This window comes from Haliotis rufescens, unplaced genomic scaffold, assembly GCF_023055435.1.
Source record: "Haliotis rufescens isolate VD_foot unplaced genomic scaffold, xgHalRufe1.0.p SCAF_40, whole genome shotgun sequence".
NCBI classification, from domain to species: Eukaryota; Metazoa; Mollusca; class Gastropoda; order Lepetellida; family Haliotidae; genus Haliotis; species Haliotis rufescens.
The window spans coordinates 1,158,195-1,173,087 of record NW_025964113.1 but is presented as its reverse complement, the minus strand read 5'-3'; the positions used below and the strand labels follow the sequence as shown (position 1 = coordinate 1,173,087).

At 42.3% G+C, this 14,893-nt stretch overlaps 1 protein-coding gene across 2 annotated transcripts in view; it reads left to right on the top strand.

Moving 5' to 3' along the window:
- Positions 1-14,893, top strand: part of LOC124138176 (stress-activated protein kinase JNK-like) — an 83,425-nt gene that overhangs the window by 52,817 nt on the left and 15,715 nt on the right. For both annotated transcript variants that reach the window (XM_046504718.2, XM_046504710.2), the window contains exon 5: positions 14,589-14,727. In XM_046504718.2, the coding sequence (XP_046360674.1) occupies positions 14,589-14,727 (139 nt within the window). The remainder of the gene's footprint in view (positions 1-14,588; positions 14,728-14,893) is intronic.

The window sequence follows — 14,893 nt, the reverse complement described above, 5'->3', positions numbered from 1 at the left end:
ATCTACAGGTTACTTAGCTCTGCATTGAAAACACAGTATGTTTTTCTCCTAATTAAACCCAACTCACTCACTCATTCTTCTCTGAAGGTAGGTGTAGCAGATATCACTTTGTGACTGTCTTACGGAACAAAGAATAGTTACACATTAGAAGTCCTCAGGGATGGCTCAATGAATATAATGAACATAAAGTCCTCTTCAGTTCAAATTCACGCTGCCAGTGTGAGGACATTGCCAAGGGTCTCTCGGCTGCCATGGCGCTCCCATCAGCTGCTGATACAGAGGTATTAGATTATACACACATGGACTGATGTCATTTTCTCTGGAGCAGGCCCTTATTTGACAATCTATAAGAGATGGATTCTTGTGTTAGCTTAAGCTGGAGGATATTAAGAGGATAATTGTTGTCGATAGCAAGGGGAGCCTAGTGTTGGATTATCGGAGCTTTTCCTAAACTCACTCACTTCCCATTTCCCATGATTAACCAACGAATAGGGAGAACTTACAAGTTGGTGATCGACCAGAAGCAGGGAGTTCATTGAGGAAAGTATTTTTTTCTGTTGCAGTAGTTTTATTTCCATTTTGACGTTCAATCCTGGCTGAGTGTACAACGAATTCAGCTCCATTATGTTCTGTTTGAAAAACTCATAATTTGTAACCAAGAGCATTTTTAATCTTTTTCAGATGTTTTAGAAACAGTAATGGATTTTGCTCTTTTGGTGGCTATACATTGTCAACACATTTTGTTTCGCTTTTTAGCCTTATTGATTCTATATTCATGATTCTTTTGTAGTTATATGGGTTTTGTTTTTGCCATTATGTTGTTTTAAAAGGATAAGAATGACAAGAACTCGTAGATATAATTGCTTGATGTGATGTAACTCTGTTAGAGGGTATTTATAGTAAGAACATTTTTCCACCTGTTTTCACATTGGCACTAGTGTCAATGTCTTTGCTCGTCTTTGAATTATGGATGCTGTCCTTGTTTCTGTATAAGAGTCAATTCATCTCTGTCTGTGAAGTCACAGTTGCTCCTAAATAAGAATAGTTAAAGCTGGAAGGGACGAAACACTCAGGTGTCACTTGTCAGATTGGTGTCATTCCATATTTTTACTCACTGGTATGCTTCATTGTAATTTTCCACAGGGGTGTCTCAAGTCCAGATTTGATTAATGGTTCTTACAAGTTTGAGATTACCTCCGTGGTCTGTATGGATGGAGTGTCTGCCCAGAGAGCAAAAGGTTGATGGTTCAAAACACTGGCCACGTGATACCAAAAGACTTTAAGGATGGTACTTGTTGTTACCCTGCCTTGTGCTCGGCATTAAGAGGATAAAACAAGGACTGGTCGGTTAGGTGGGGGAACCGCAAACACATACATGCACATGTTGCTATGTAAGTGTAATAATCTTCAATGCAACGTAAAATTCTAACTCAACTCAACTCAACTTGTATCCATCTTAATAACTCTCTACCCATGACGATCCGGGTTGGAATAGGTCTTCAGCAACCCATGCTTGCCGTAAAAGGCAACTATGCTTGTTGTAAGAGGCGACTAACAGGATCAGGTGGTCAGGCTCACTGACTTGGTTGATGCATGTCATCGTATCCCAACTGCATATATTGATGCTCATGATGTCAATCACTGGATTGTCTAGTCCAGACTCGATTATTTACAGACCACCGTCTTAGAGCAGGAATATTGGTGAGTGCAGCATAAACAACAAACTAACCAAAAATAACAAACTTAATAACCCTCATTGACACCCAAATACAATATATATAAGAATTGAAAGTTATCTTAGCAACCTACCGATCAGCATGCTTTTGTTTGAAAATGAAATATTTCATCTGTGTAGGACATGGAACATGTATGGCTTCAGTCATTGTCCTACAGATGCCTCCCTGATTGTCTGCCACAGGAGCCCTACAACACCTCAGTAGTAACCAGGAATCACTGCAACTGTCTTGATGTATTCATTGTTGCAGGATCTTACACAGCAGACAGTCACATGTCATAAATCACCAGGCTAAATCTGTTAAATTGGTATCAATATAGATAATGCTGTTCAAACAACTATGCTCACCGTCGAACATAGAAACATATAGAGAAGTATGCACGTTAAGAAGAAATGTTTCAAATGTGTACCACTCAATGATAAAACTAACAATCAGTCACCACAGAGTGTCTTTATGCTTATCATGATGTGTTTGACGTGATTTCCAAACTTTACACGTTATTCCTGCACGAGACAAATGGTGCATCTCGAGTCATGGGTCAATGACGTCACATGTGATGCGTTCATGGGCTTTGATTCACACAACATACCTGTATGTTCGTTTGTGCGTCCAACCAATCTAATATCTCTTTAATATGAGTAATTCTCCATATATTAACCAACCTGAATGGTATTCGCGTTTCTTTTGTCCGTTAGTATATACAGTGGGAAAAATTGTGGAACTTGTATATGTGGTGTGGCCTAGTGGTTATGGTATCTGTCTCACTGAAGTCTCAGGGTTAATTCTCAAACTATTTAAATACCAGGACAAGGGAAAAACTTTGGAATGTAAATGATGAACTTGTTTTGTGTGGTGCAGCCTGGTGGTTAAGGTGTCTGCCTGTCATGCCAAGGACCCAGGTTTGAATCCCATATGGCTACATATGTGCAGTTCATATTGGGCATTTCCCGTGGCGATTCCGTCATAAAGCTGGAATATTGCTGAGTGCGGCATTAAACAACAAACCAACCAAAATCTGCTGGGCATCCCCCTGTAGTGCTGCTAGATTATCATAAACATATTGTCAACCTCTTGTTTTCACTGTCCAGATATTGTTAAGGAACTTTGTATATTTTCTGTTTCGATTTATAAACGTTATTCAGCATTCTATGTCTTTTGTGGACAGTGGAGTAGACTATTGCTTAAAGACCCAGGATTCCTGAGAATGTGTGAAACCCATTCTCACAGTGTCCATGGCCCTGATGTTGGTATTAAAGTTTGGTAATGACATTTCTTCCGATGTATAACATCATAAATACAGGCAATGGACCATGAAAATATACAGTTGCAGATTTCTATCAGTAGTTGCTGTCGACCAATGTCCCGGGTATTTGCCGACCCAATGTTCAAACTGGGCCTGTCCTCCGCTGGAATATTGCTGGAATATTGCTAAAACTATACTCACTCACACACTCACTAAAACTGGGCCTATACTCGGTAATATATGGTAGCTATGACACATGGTTTTATAGTGCTTGCCCACTGAGATATCATGCCGCAGTTTAACATGAATACACCACTCAGACACCAGTCCTTGTTTAAGCCCCTTAAGGCCAAGCACCAGACAGGGAAATGAGTATCTTATTTTAACATCTTTTGGTACGACGCGTCCGGGGATCGAACCTTTGACCTTCCGCTCTCTGGGCAGACAGCCTACCACAAAGCAACAGAGGCGTTCAGGACCTAAGGAGAAAGGGATATATGTTTGTATGAAATGTTCAAATTAAATATTAAACATTATAAGAAATTGTCTTCAGGATGAAAGCATCATTGTAATGTAAGCTTCTTTTTCCTGTGAGACTCTGCACATGTTGCTAAGGGCTGTTCTATATTGAAAAATAGATCGCGTCCTCCTACACATTCTTCAAATAAGATAGCAACGGGGGAACAAAAAACATAATCCTTCAGTCGAACAGGAAAGTAGAATTCCCCTACTTTGTAAAATGCTTTTTCTCATGAATTTAAATTCATTGGAATTGGCATTGGAAGGAGGTCATTTTGTCGTGAAATAAATGAAAATGTTTTATTGGACACTTAAGAACATGTAGATTGTTACCAGTACTGTGACTTGTACTGCTGCAACTACTGCAGTGTCTGTATCCGATTTGGGCATCCTGCCATTCCAGTATTGACTTATTGACCTCATGCAGTAAGTCAGCCATGTTGGAATAAAGTGTTTACTGTTAGTCTGGGCACATCGGCATTACTTTGATGTCGATCCCCCAAGTAATAGAGACCACTGCTGATACGGCTTTGCGTTACAGGTTGGGAGCATGCTGTTTAGAGTTATTTCCCCTAGTGGCTAGAATCGGCTGCATGTGGGTTCGAATCCAGAGCTATATATATATATATATGCTGTCAGCATTAGTAACAACTTCAGCAACCCATGCTTGCTGTAAAAGGCGATTGGGTGGTCAGGCTCGCTGACTTGGTTGATGTATGTCATCGATCCCAATTGCATGGATCGATGCTCATGGTATCAATCATTGGATTGTCTGGTCAAGGCTTGATTATTTACACAGACCACCGTCATATACCTGGAATATTGCTGAGTGCGGCGATGGAAGCAGTGCTAACAATCTGAGGAAATCAAAATTATCAGTGTAAAACTCTCACATTTCACATGTTTCGAAACATCCGCTAGAGGTGGATCATGGGAAATTGATTTCTTAATTAAAGCTCAAGAACTAAAAAAAATAGGGGGAAATCTTGATTTTTAGCCCTTGAGCTAAAATAGAGAGGGTCTTTACTACATGCATCCTCTGTACATTGGTCTCCAGTTTGTAATTAAGGAGACATGGCTAACTTGTTGAAAACCCATCCTTTGCTGAATCCATGGGAATTAGTCTATCCATTACAGAGCATGATGGGAACATTACAAAATGGATTGGTTGGTCAGGCTCGGTGACTTGGTTGAGCGCATGTCTCGCTATTTAGTGTCAGGACTCGCTGTTTACAGGCTGCCTTCGTGTAGCTGGAATATTGCTGAGTGTCTCATTAAACAACAAACATATGACCATAAGATATTTTCTGTAAATCTTGAAATTAATGCGAATTAATACGACTGCTGACCCCTAGCCAAAAATGCGACTCAGTATCAATGCGACTCCCCCCACCCCATCCCCGTGGATTGATACATATCCTTACCTTAATCCAATCAAACAGCAAATAGAACCACTTATTAGCACTGAGTAAAGCACTTCCGTAATAACGATAAACAGTGTTTTCCTTAAAACTACACAGTTTGTACGTTTATTCTATTGACTGGCATTAAGGAAGTTCAAAGGCAATAAAATAATTGAACCAACAACAGTTCACAATGATGCTCAGTTTGACAAGAGTCGGTAGAACTCTTGACCCCAGCAGTGATAACTCACCAGATGCCTATTGTGTCACTCCTATTCTTCAGATGACATTGTTATGGACTTGTGACAACTGCTGCTCAATAAACTGCGTATGTGTATATATTCAAGTTGGTATTTCCGCTATCCAAAGTGTGCAGTGACGCCGTCTTATGGTTGATAGTCATTTTGGGGACAGAAATGCAAATTTTCATTCATGCGAACAAAGACCACCTGCATTTTTTGCATTTAATTCACGTTAATTTGAAGATTTACAGTAAACCTTCTTCTGCTATAGCTGCCGTGTTGACCTTGACGCTGAGTTACCTGCGTGTGGCTATAAGGAATTCATTTCACTGTGATGGCTTTGATGTTACTCAATCCTTTAATGCGTGGTCACTAATGAAAGGCTAGAACATCCTACTTTCATCATGCCTGCTTGTGGAGGTGTAGCTTACCTTCCTGTGTCTGGCTCAGTGAAGGAGAGTTCCGTACACCGAGTCTTGAGGAATATGATCATTGATGATCTCCAGTGACAATACAGAGACAGATAGTGTTAGGCTGGCCCCAGAGACGGACTGATGTAGAAGCACAACGTGAGGATTCTCTCACTCTTCATCAACCCATGCTTGCCGTAAAGGGCGACTCTGCTTGTCGTAAAAGGCGACCAACGGGATTGGGTGGTCAGGCTCGCTGACTTGGTTGATGCATGTCATCAATCCCAATTGCGTGGATTGATGCTCATGGTATTAATCACTGGATTGTCTGGTCCAGACTCGATTATTTACAGACCGCCGTCATATGGCTAGAATATTGCTGAGTGCAGCGTTCAACAACAAACCAACAAACCAACCAACCAACCAACTCTCACTGGCTTACACTAGACATGCTCATATAACACCTAGCTGCCTTACAACCATCATCCAGGGAAGGATGCAGTTATTTAAACTTAAAACCCTATTCCCTCACTCACTCTTTATTTGTAGTGTTTTCAGTCAGCTATGTCACACCAGCCTCTTACTAATCAAATCTGGGCCAGACAAGCCAGTGACTGATAGTATGAACAACATCACATGTAATCAACAAAATCCATACACCTGACCGTCCTTTAGCCTCTTTTAATGAGCAACAGTGCTGTAGACCAAGCTATTTTAACCCAGTTCTCTACAGGAATTTATCAATAACCTAAAGCGTATCATTGGACAAGGAATATTCTGAGAAGGTAGTGAAGTTCCTTTTAAAAAGAACTGAAGGAGATTCTCATTTATCTCTCGTTCATCTCCCCGACCACAACCACCACCACTAGAACCACACACATGCATGCACACACACACTGTCCTATCTTTTCCACTCAAATCTCCAGTTTTATCACCAAATCCTAGAAGCTTTCTCACATAAACTTGCGTAATGATGCTAAAACAATGATGTAACTTTGTTTGACATTAACAACAATTTACATCTTTCCACAGATCTTTGAAGCATCCATTAAATGTGAATTAGAGCCAAATGTCCAAGGATATGTTTTGACAAACACAAGAATGAAAGCTAGCCAAAAAACTGAGCTTCTGACATGATTGACTGAGTTCGATGTAGGATGAGTGTCGAGTTGCAGCACAACGTTGCTCCCACCTCCTCAGCCACCGATATAGAATGAGATGGGCTGAAGAAAACAACAGTAATCAATATATCACACACCAGCTTGTATAACTGTCTCTCAAACAAGCAAACGACCAATTTGTATGTTTCTCAGCGGAAACACCAGCTTGTCTTCTTGACACTGCATTAAAGCCTTTGTGAGAGTGAGTTTGTCACAAGTAGCTCCTTTGCTTCAAAGTGGGTGTATTGTTTGCATCCAAATACAATAGGAGTTAGGTTGTTACTAATCATATGTCTACTCTTTGTGTCTATACATATTTTTTATGTTTTTGAAATATGTTTTGTCTTGTTTGTTGATTAATATCGGTCATGTTACTTGTGATCATGATATAGATGACTGTCATAAATTTTTAATTGAAAATTGAAACTACTTACCGATTTAAAATAATCTATGTTCTGTTTTTAACTGAGTGTTGGATTACAACAGTGGTTTAGGCATTTTCTCTCTATGATGAAGGGGGCACGGGTGGCGATTCGCCGTGCAGAGTTGCGTCCCTTGGGCATGCCAGAAACCTATGATTGTGGGTTCGAATCCCGGTTCGACCCAATTATGTTTATAAGTTTGTCAGCATCATACCCGTGCTTGTGGGTTTCACCAAAGGGTTAAACGTCAGAGACCTGCACTTCGGGCTTTCCTCCCACATTAAGCTGACATGCCGTGATATAAATGGAATAATGTTAAAAGCGGCGATAAAACCCAACTCAGTCAGTCAGTCTTTATGATGAAGTCCAACATGGGCATGAATTTTTCTAGACCTGCTCCTGAGAGGCCGTATTTTCGGTTACATCTAAAGCAAATGTAAATAACTGTTCCCAATTCATGATAATATAGTTCTGACTAATGTGATCATTTAGTCAGGATGACTTGTTTTTCACTGATAACAGGACCAATAAAGAGAAGAGGCTTTAGTGTTAAACTTCACATTGAATGCAATGTTAAAAAAATCTTCTGAACTAAAGAAAATTTAATTTTTTAAATCCCAGTTTTAATTGCTAAAACCACCATAAAACTCTACTCAGGCTCTTATTCATTCATATTCCACGTGCCAGTTCATAGCTAGTGATTGAAGATGCCAAATCATAGTCCCATGACACTAAGTGAAATGTTCGTTTCAGTTAGTGAGTGAGTGAGTTAGGTTTAACGCCGCTTTTAACAGTATTCCAGTTATATCGCGTTATATTCCAGTTATGTGGGAGGAAAGCCCGAAGTGATGCAGGTCTCAGGCATTTACCACTTCAGTGAAACCCACGAGCATGGGTATGGTGCTGACAAACCTAGAAACATATTCGTGGCGAACCGGGATTCGAACCCACAATCATAGGTTTCTTGCGCAAGCTCCTCACAGCGATAGTACGTTCCCGGAGCTCTCTATACTATCGCTGCCACCTCCCCACTGTGAATAGGTGGCCACAACCATGCTTGGAGTTGAACTCGCAACCGAATGACCGTTATGTTTACAAACAAGTGACGATTGTCGTGACGCCGAAGACACTTATCGCTGCTAAATTACTTTCTTCGTTTGTCAATTTGAATTTCTGTTTCATTAAAACTATCTTGTTATTGATATAGTAAGAATGTAAGGGAGAAGTTGGTTGATTTTCCGTTAGTCTGCAATCTCGAACCAATCTGATTATCAAAACAACAAAGTAAATTCATCTGGAAAACATGGTCAGTCGTAAACCTTTTCAAATTGAAATATGATGGCATTCCCAAAGACATAAACAAAAGTATAAACGTTACTACATATGGGGTTGGAGGGCAAATTTCAAGGTTCTTGAAATGGCCGCGCCCACACTGGTGGCAGCGATGTTACCAAGAGTGTAACGAAGGTGTCACGTGCTGGGAAGGAGCTTGGTTTCTTGCGTGCCCAAGGGACGCAACTTTGCACAGCAAATCGCGGCGCCCTAGATGACTGGGCCACCCTTGCCCCCATGTTCATGTCAACTCAGTGCACCTCCGATGTAGTGCACCCTCTCAGAAATATTATGCTCCTCCAGGTTGTGTACTTGAGATTTCCAACTGCAAGTCAAGAACAGGAATTTACCACTTGCTTCAGCATTTCCTGAGATTCCATCAAAGACAAGAGGTCGATATGAGCTATGTCATTCCACCTGAGATATAACTAATAGACCACCTCTCTGGCATGAAGCAGACACAGGTGATTCTGCTGGGATTACTCCAATAAGGCATTTGATGATAACTTAAGCTGGACCAAGGACAAGTTTGGTAGCATCGCAGCATTGATTTCACCCTGCTGCAAAATAGCTTCTTTACCAACCATCACCAATGATATTGATTATGAATAAATAAAATGCCTGTGTATGAGAGCAGGCTTGGCATTGCTCTCAGACTTTGCTTCAACAAGCTAGCTGTTTATTTCTCTTTATTTCATTGATTTCGTGAATATAGGGTGACTTTCTTAACCCCCTTCAGACAAGCTAACTTCTTGGGAGTCGTGTTCTGAGTCAAGATTGATTTGGAAATAATTGCACCAAAGAGTTGCATTATACCACACATTGAATAATTGATTTTTCTTTCATAGTAGGAGTCTGAGATCATGTGGCATACAAGGTCTGTTTGATAGGAGTATGAAACACTTCCAGTCTTCATGAGGCCAGTAAACAGGCCTGATAGGTTAATTATATGGACAGCTTGGTTCAATGGGGTTACTTCCTGAATGTGTGGGTCAGTTAGGTCGTTATTGCACTACTTACTGTCAATTATAAGGCCAGATATGATGTATGAATTTGACAGCATATTTTCTTTTAATTAATTCCTGAACTTGAAAACTTGGCTCTGTGCTATTCAACTGTTTGTACTTTGGAGTTTTGGCTGAGATTGAAGATTGTAAACTGGAGACTGGGTTATAAAATGTTAATATAATGAAGGAATTGTAGATTAAATATGGAAGCTGCTGGCCTCATTTTTTTACACTTCTTGAGATATATATTATAACTTTTAACATGCATGTGTTTGATGTTTTATGCTATGGTCCAGATTTTGGATGGCATGTAAATAATTGAGTCTTGACAAGACAAATCACTGATATATATATTGTCAGCAAAGATCCACGCTGTATGATACACACTATCAACCCAAGTCACAGAGCCTGACTCTCCTAATTCTGAAGTTTTATGAGAAGTATTGTTATATCATTACTAGGTAAGCAATACTCTAGTGCAATCGAAATAATTTTCAAAAAAAACACCAGTGGCTAATATATGTCTTTGCTAGTCAAATTCTGTTCAATATTTTGGCATATGGGTTTTGATAATATTATTTTTGGATTGATTTTCATGCTAGAAGTTCCCAGATCATAGTGTAAGCCCAGCCAAGTTTTAATATGGATGGAGTTCATTTCATAGAAACCTTATGGCATATGCTACTTAAATTTAAGGATTCAGATGTATTGTAGATTTAATACCAGAATGTTTGAAGCTTTGTGTAATGAGGGCCAACATCCTGCACAGCTGTGAACTGTCTCAGAATGCTGATATCCAAGGCTGGGATAAAGTGCAAGAGTGGTGTTTTGTGCTGTGTCAGCATTATTTCAGCAGTATCATTCAGTGCCACCATGCGTTTTCTTCACAGAGCCTAGCCTTGTCTGGCCCTGAACTCAGGTCTTCAAACATCTAGCATTGCAGTAGTGCCACCCTTGGTGACCAAAAGGAAGAACTTGAGACTTAGTCTAGCTCTGGAATGGCATTGTCATGCTTTTATCTAATTTTAGTCATGTTTTCTTAGCACCAGAATTGATCAGATGGTGTCTATGGTTGTTGCAAGAAACTTCCTCAATCATTCAGGCTTCAGACACTAGACAGGGGCACAGGTGGCCCAATTGTCCGGTGCTACTTATCCTTGTGCCAAGTTGCGTACCTTAAGAATTCCACAAACCTACGGGTTCGAATCCCTGCCTGCCCTGATTATGTTTCCTGGTTTGTTAGGACCATACCCATGCTTGTGGGTTTCACCAATGTCATAAACGTCACCCAGCCGACGTGATGTGATATGACTGAAATACTATTGACAGTAGCGTTAAACACATTTCACTCACTGACTTTGACACTAAAAAACACTACAAAAGTGTCGGAATCCAAAATTCTTAATTTTTGAAGGCCTCCAGTCAGTCTTCACTGACATGGGTATTCCAGAATCAATGATGTGAATGTCATGAACACAGCCTTATGAACACAGCCTTGTGAGCCACTGTGAGCCACTGTGAGCCAGTCAGAAGGTCTGCTTGAGAGAAGGGGAGGCTGGATACATCCCCTTACACTGTGCTCATCTGCAGTGCTTGGGATGTAGGTCACCATGCTAAGTCTTGCGAGGTCTATCACAGATCAATATCGTGTGGGCGTGTCCTAATCATTGGTCTTTGATTACAACCAGCACACACAGGAGTGCAGCAACTGTTGTTCGCTGCAGCGGCAATGGTGGTACCTACTCATCTGTGTTCAGGCAGCCTTCTAGGCTTGTCTGGACCAGAGTGCTCACATTTCTTGATGAAATTGTCATTCTTGAGCCACTACTTTATTTGGAGCGCTTATCTTGGCAGAAATATCAACTTTTCAGACATTTCCTAATTCATCTGTAAATATCAATAAATCTTCTGTATACTCTCATCCATAAATCCTTCACATCATGTCTGGGCTTCTGCTTGTAATGTTCACCTTACTTCAAGAGAGAACATTACTGCCTTGCTTTTCTGACCAAGTTTGCTAATTTTAAGGGTACCCTAAGGTTAGACTAACATTTCGTCCCAGAAATAAAGTTATCTTTTTTTAAAATATATAACTAAATAAAAAATAATATCCATATGGAGCCCAGAGCAATGCTTATTAATTTCAGAGCTGAGGCAATATAGACTTGCCCAATCATTCTTCACTTGAGTTGGATTATTTTTGTTAATTTATTCTCTAGGGTCTGAGAGACAGACTAGCAGTTCATTCACATGGTAGTAGAGTGCTGCTTATGATAAGACTAAAATATGTCTTATTTTAATTGGTGTTCAGGAATAATTATTTTAGTAGTTGAACATGAGCAAGTCTTTTACCCACGCTGATTTTCTGAAGAGATGTGGATAGTACAAACACATGGTAAAACAATCATCTTGGGTCACAGTAATATTCACCCATTTTGGCTCATTTTAACCATTCTTGTGTACTTGAACATGTCAGAAGTAAAAACCAACTTTGCAAGTGTAAGAATGAAAAAGGGCTGGTTATCATCCACTGCAACAAGTCTGGTGATTTTCATACCAATATTACATTTCAAGTGGGCCCAAAAGGGCCTTTATCCTGCCTCATCCTTTATAAAGGACCACGGCTTGATTTCCCCATGTGGCCAGCCTATCCCTGATGTGTCAATAAGTACAAAGGCTCCAGAAGTGAAGCTTACCCATTGACTGTCTGTACCATTCCCATACATTTGCTTTCCTCTGTGAAGATTAGAATTGGTCTTCATTGACCCATGCCTGGTGTCTAAGGGGATCTAGTGGTCAGGTCAGTGACATGGTTGATGTATGTCATCGTCATTGTATCCCAGTTGCTAGATCAATGCTCATGATGTCAATCACTGGATTGTCTGATTGTCGATTGTTTACATGTTTCCGTCATATAGCTGGAATATTGCTGAGTTTGGCGTTCCTTGTGGCGTGACCCTCTTCCTCACCCACCTACCCACTCACCCACCTTCTCCCTCACCCATCATCTCCCTCATCCACCTACTCACCCGCTTACCCACCCTCTCCTTCACCCACCTACCGACTCAACTTCCCTCTCCCTCACCCACCTACCCATTTAACCCACCCTCTCCCTCACCCACCTACCCATTTAACCCACCCTCTCCCTCACCCACCTACCCATTTAACCCACCCTCTCCCTCACCCACCTACCCATTTAACGCTCCCTCACCCACCTACCCATTTAACCCACCCTCTTCCTCACCCACCTACCCACTCACCCACCTTCTCCCTCACCCACCATCTCCCTCATCCACCCTCTCCCTCACCCACCCACTTACTCATCCACCTTCTCCCTCACCCACCCTCTCCCTCACCCACCTACCGACTCATGCACCCTCTCCCTCACCCACCCTCTCCCTCATCCACCCTCTCCCTCACCCACCCTCTCCCTCACCCACCTACCGACTCGCGCACCCTCTCCCTCATGCACCCTCTCCCTCACCCACCCTCTCCCTCACCCACCCTCTCCCTCACCCACCCTCTCCCTCACCCACCTACCGACTCGCGCACCCTCTCCCTCATCCACCCTCTCCCTCACCCACCCTCTCCCTCATCCACCCTCTCCCTCACCCACCCTCTCCCTCACCCACCCTCTCCCTCACCCACCCTCTCCCTCACCCACCTACCGACTCGCGCACCCTCTCCCTCACCCACCCATCCACTCACCCACCCACCCACCCACTCACTCACCCACCTTCTCCCTCACCCTCACCCATCCACTCACCCACCCACCCACTCACTCATCCACCTTCTCCTTCACCCTCACCCACCCATCCACTCACCCACTCACTCACCCACCTTCTCCCTCACCCACCCTCTTCCTCACCCACCTTCTCCCTCACCCACCCTCTCCCTCATCCACCTTCTCCCTCATCCACCCTCTCCCTCACCCACCCACCCACTCCCTCACCCACCCACCCTCTCCCTCACCCACCTACCGACTCGCGCACCCTCTCCCTCACCTGTAGCTAGACAGTGACTGAGGGACTGTACGGATCACTCCGAGTGTCTCTCCCTGGCTACTCCCACTCACAATCAACACACAGAGACTCAATTACCACCACACTTGTCAGCCATGGTTGCCACTGACAGTATATCCTCATCTCAGTATCAGATATCACCAGTGAACTTCAATTTAAAACCTTTTACCATTAGTGTATGGATATTGATATCATTGATGTCACCAAAGCTCTGTTTTCAGTCATTTGCAATTGTTTAGGCAATAAATTATTTTTTATTGTTAACCAAGTCTTTTTGTTTGATTAAAATGTATGAGGTAACATGTATGTTTTTTCTAAATCTGGGAGTCCGGTGGAGGTGGGGTGCAGTGAGAGTGTCATAGGCGTAGTAGGGGGTGAGGACAAGGCTGTATCCTACAGGCAAGGGTGTGTCCTACGTGCAAGGGTATATCCTAGTTCAAGGGTGTATCCTACAAGCAAGGGTATATCCTACGTGCAAGGGTATATCCTAGTTCAAGGGTGTATCCTACGTGCAAGGGTATATCCTACAAGCAAGGGTGTATCTTACATTCAAGGGTATATCCTACAAGCAAGGGTGTATCCTACATTCAAGGGTATATCCTAGTGCAAGGGTGTATCCTACGTACAAGGGTATATCCTACAAGCAAGGGTGTATCCTACGTGCAAGGGTGTATCAAGGGGGTATCAAGGGAGTATCCTAAGTGCAAGGGTATATCCTATGTACAAGGGTGTATCCTTAGTGCTAGGGTGTATCAAGGGTGTATCCTACAGGCAAGGGTGTATCCTATGTACAAGGGGGTATCAAGGGTGTATCCTATGTACAAGGGTGTATCCTAAGTGCAAGGGTGTATCCTATGTGCAAGGGTGTATCCTAAGTTCAAGGGGGTATCCTATGTACAAGGGTGTATCCTACAGGCAGGGGTGTATCAAGGGTGTGTACTAAGTGCAAGGGAGTATAAGGGGGTATCCTATGTACACGGGTGTATCCTACAGGCAAGGGTGTATACTAAGTGCAAGGGTGTATCAAGGATGTATCCTATGTACAAGGGTGTATCCTACATGCAAGGTGTCATGTCTTGCTTCATGTTGCAGGTATCTAGTAATGGAGCTGATGGATGCCAATCTATGCCAGGTGATACAGATGGACCTAGACCATGAACGCATGTCTTACCTTCTATATCAAATGTTGTGTGGCATCAAACATCTTCATCTCGCCGGGATTATACACAGGGTGAGTTCACTGTAAGCTCTGTCCAGGTAATACCAGGAAAGCCCAGTAGGCAAAGCGTTCACTCATCTACACCAGGGCCAGGTTTGATTCCCAATAGATCCAAGTTATAACCTTGGTTAAGCAGAATAGCCCAGTAGACAGTGTGTTCACTTACCTACATGAGGTG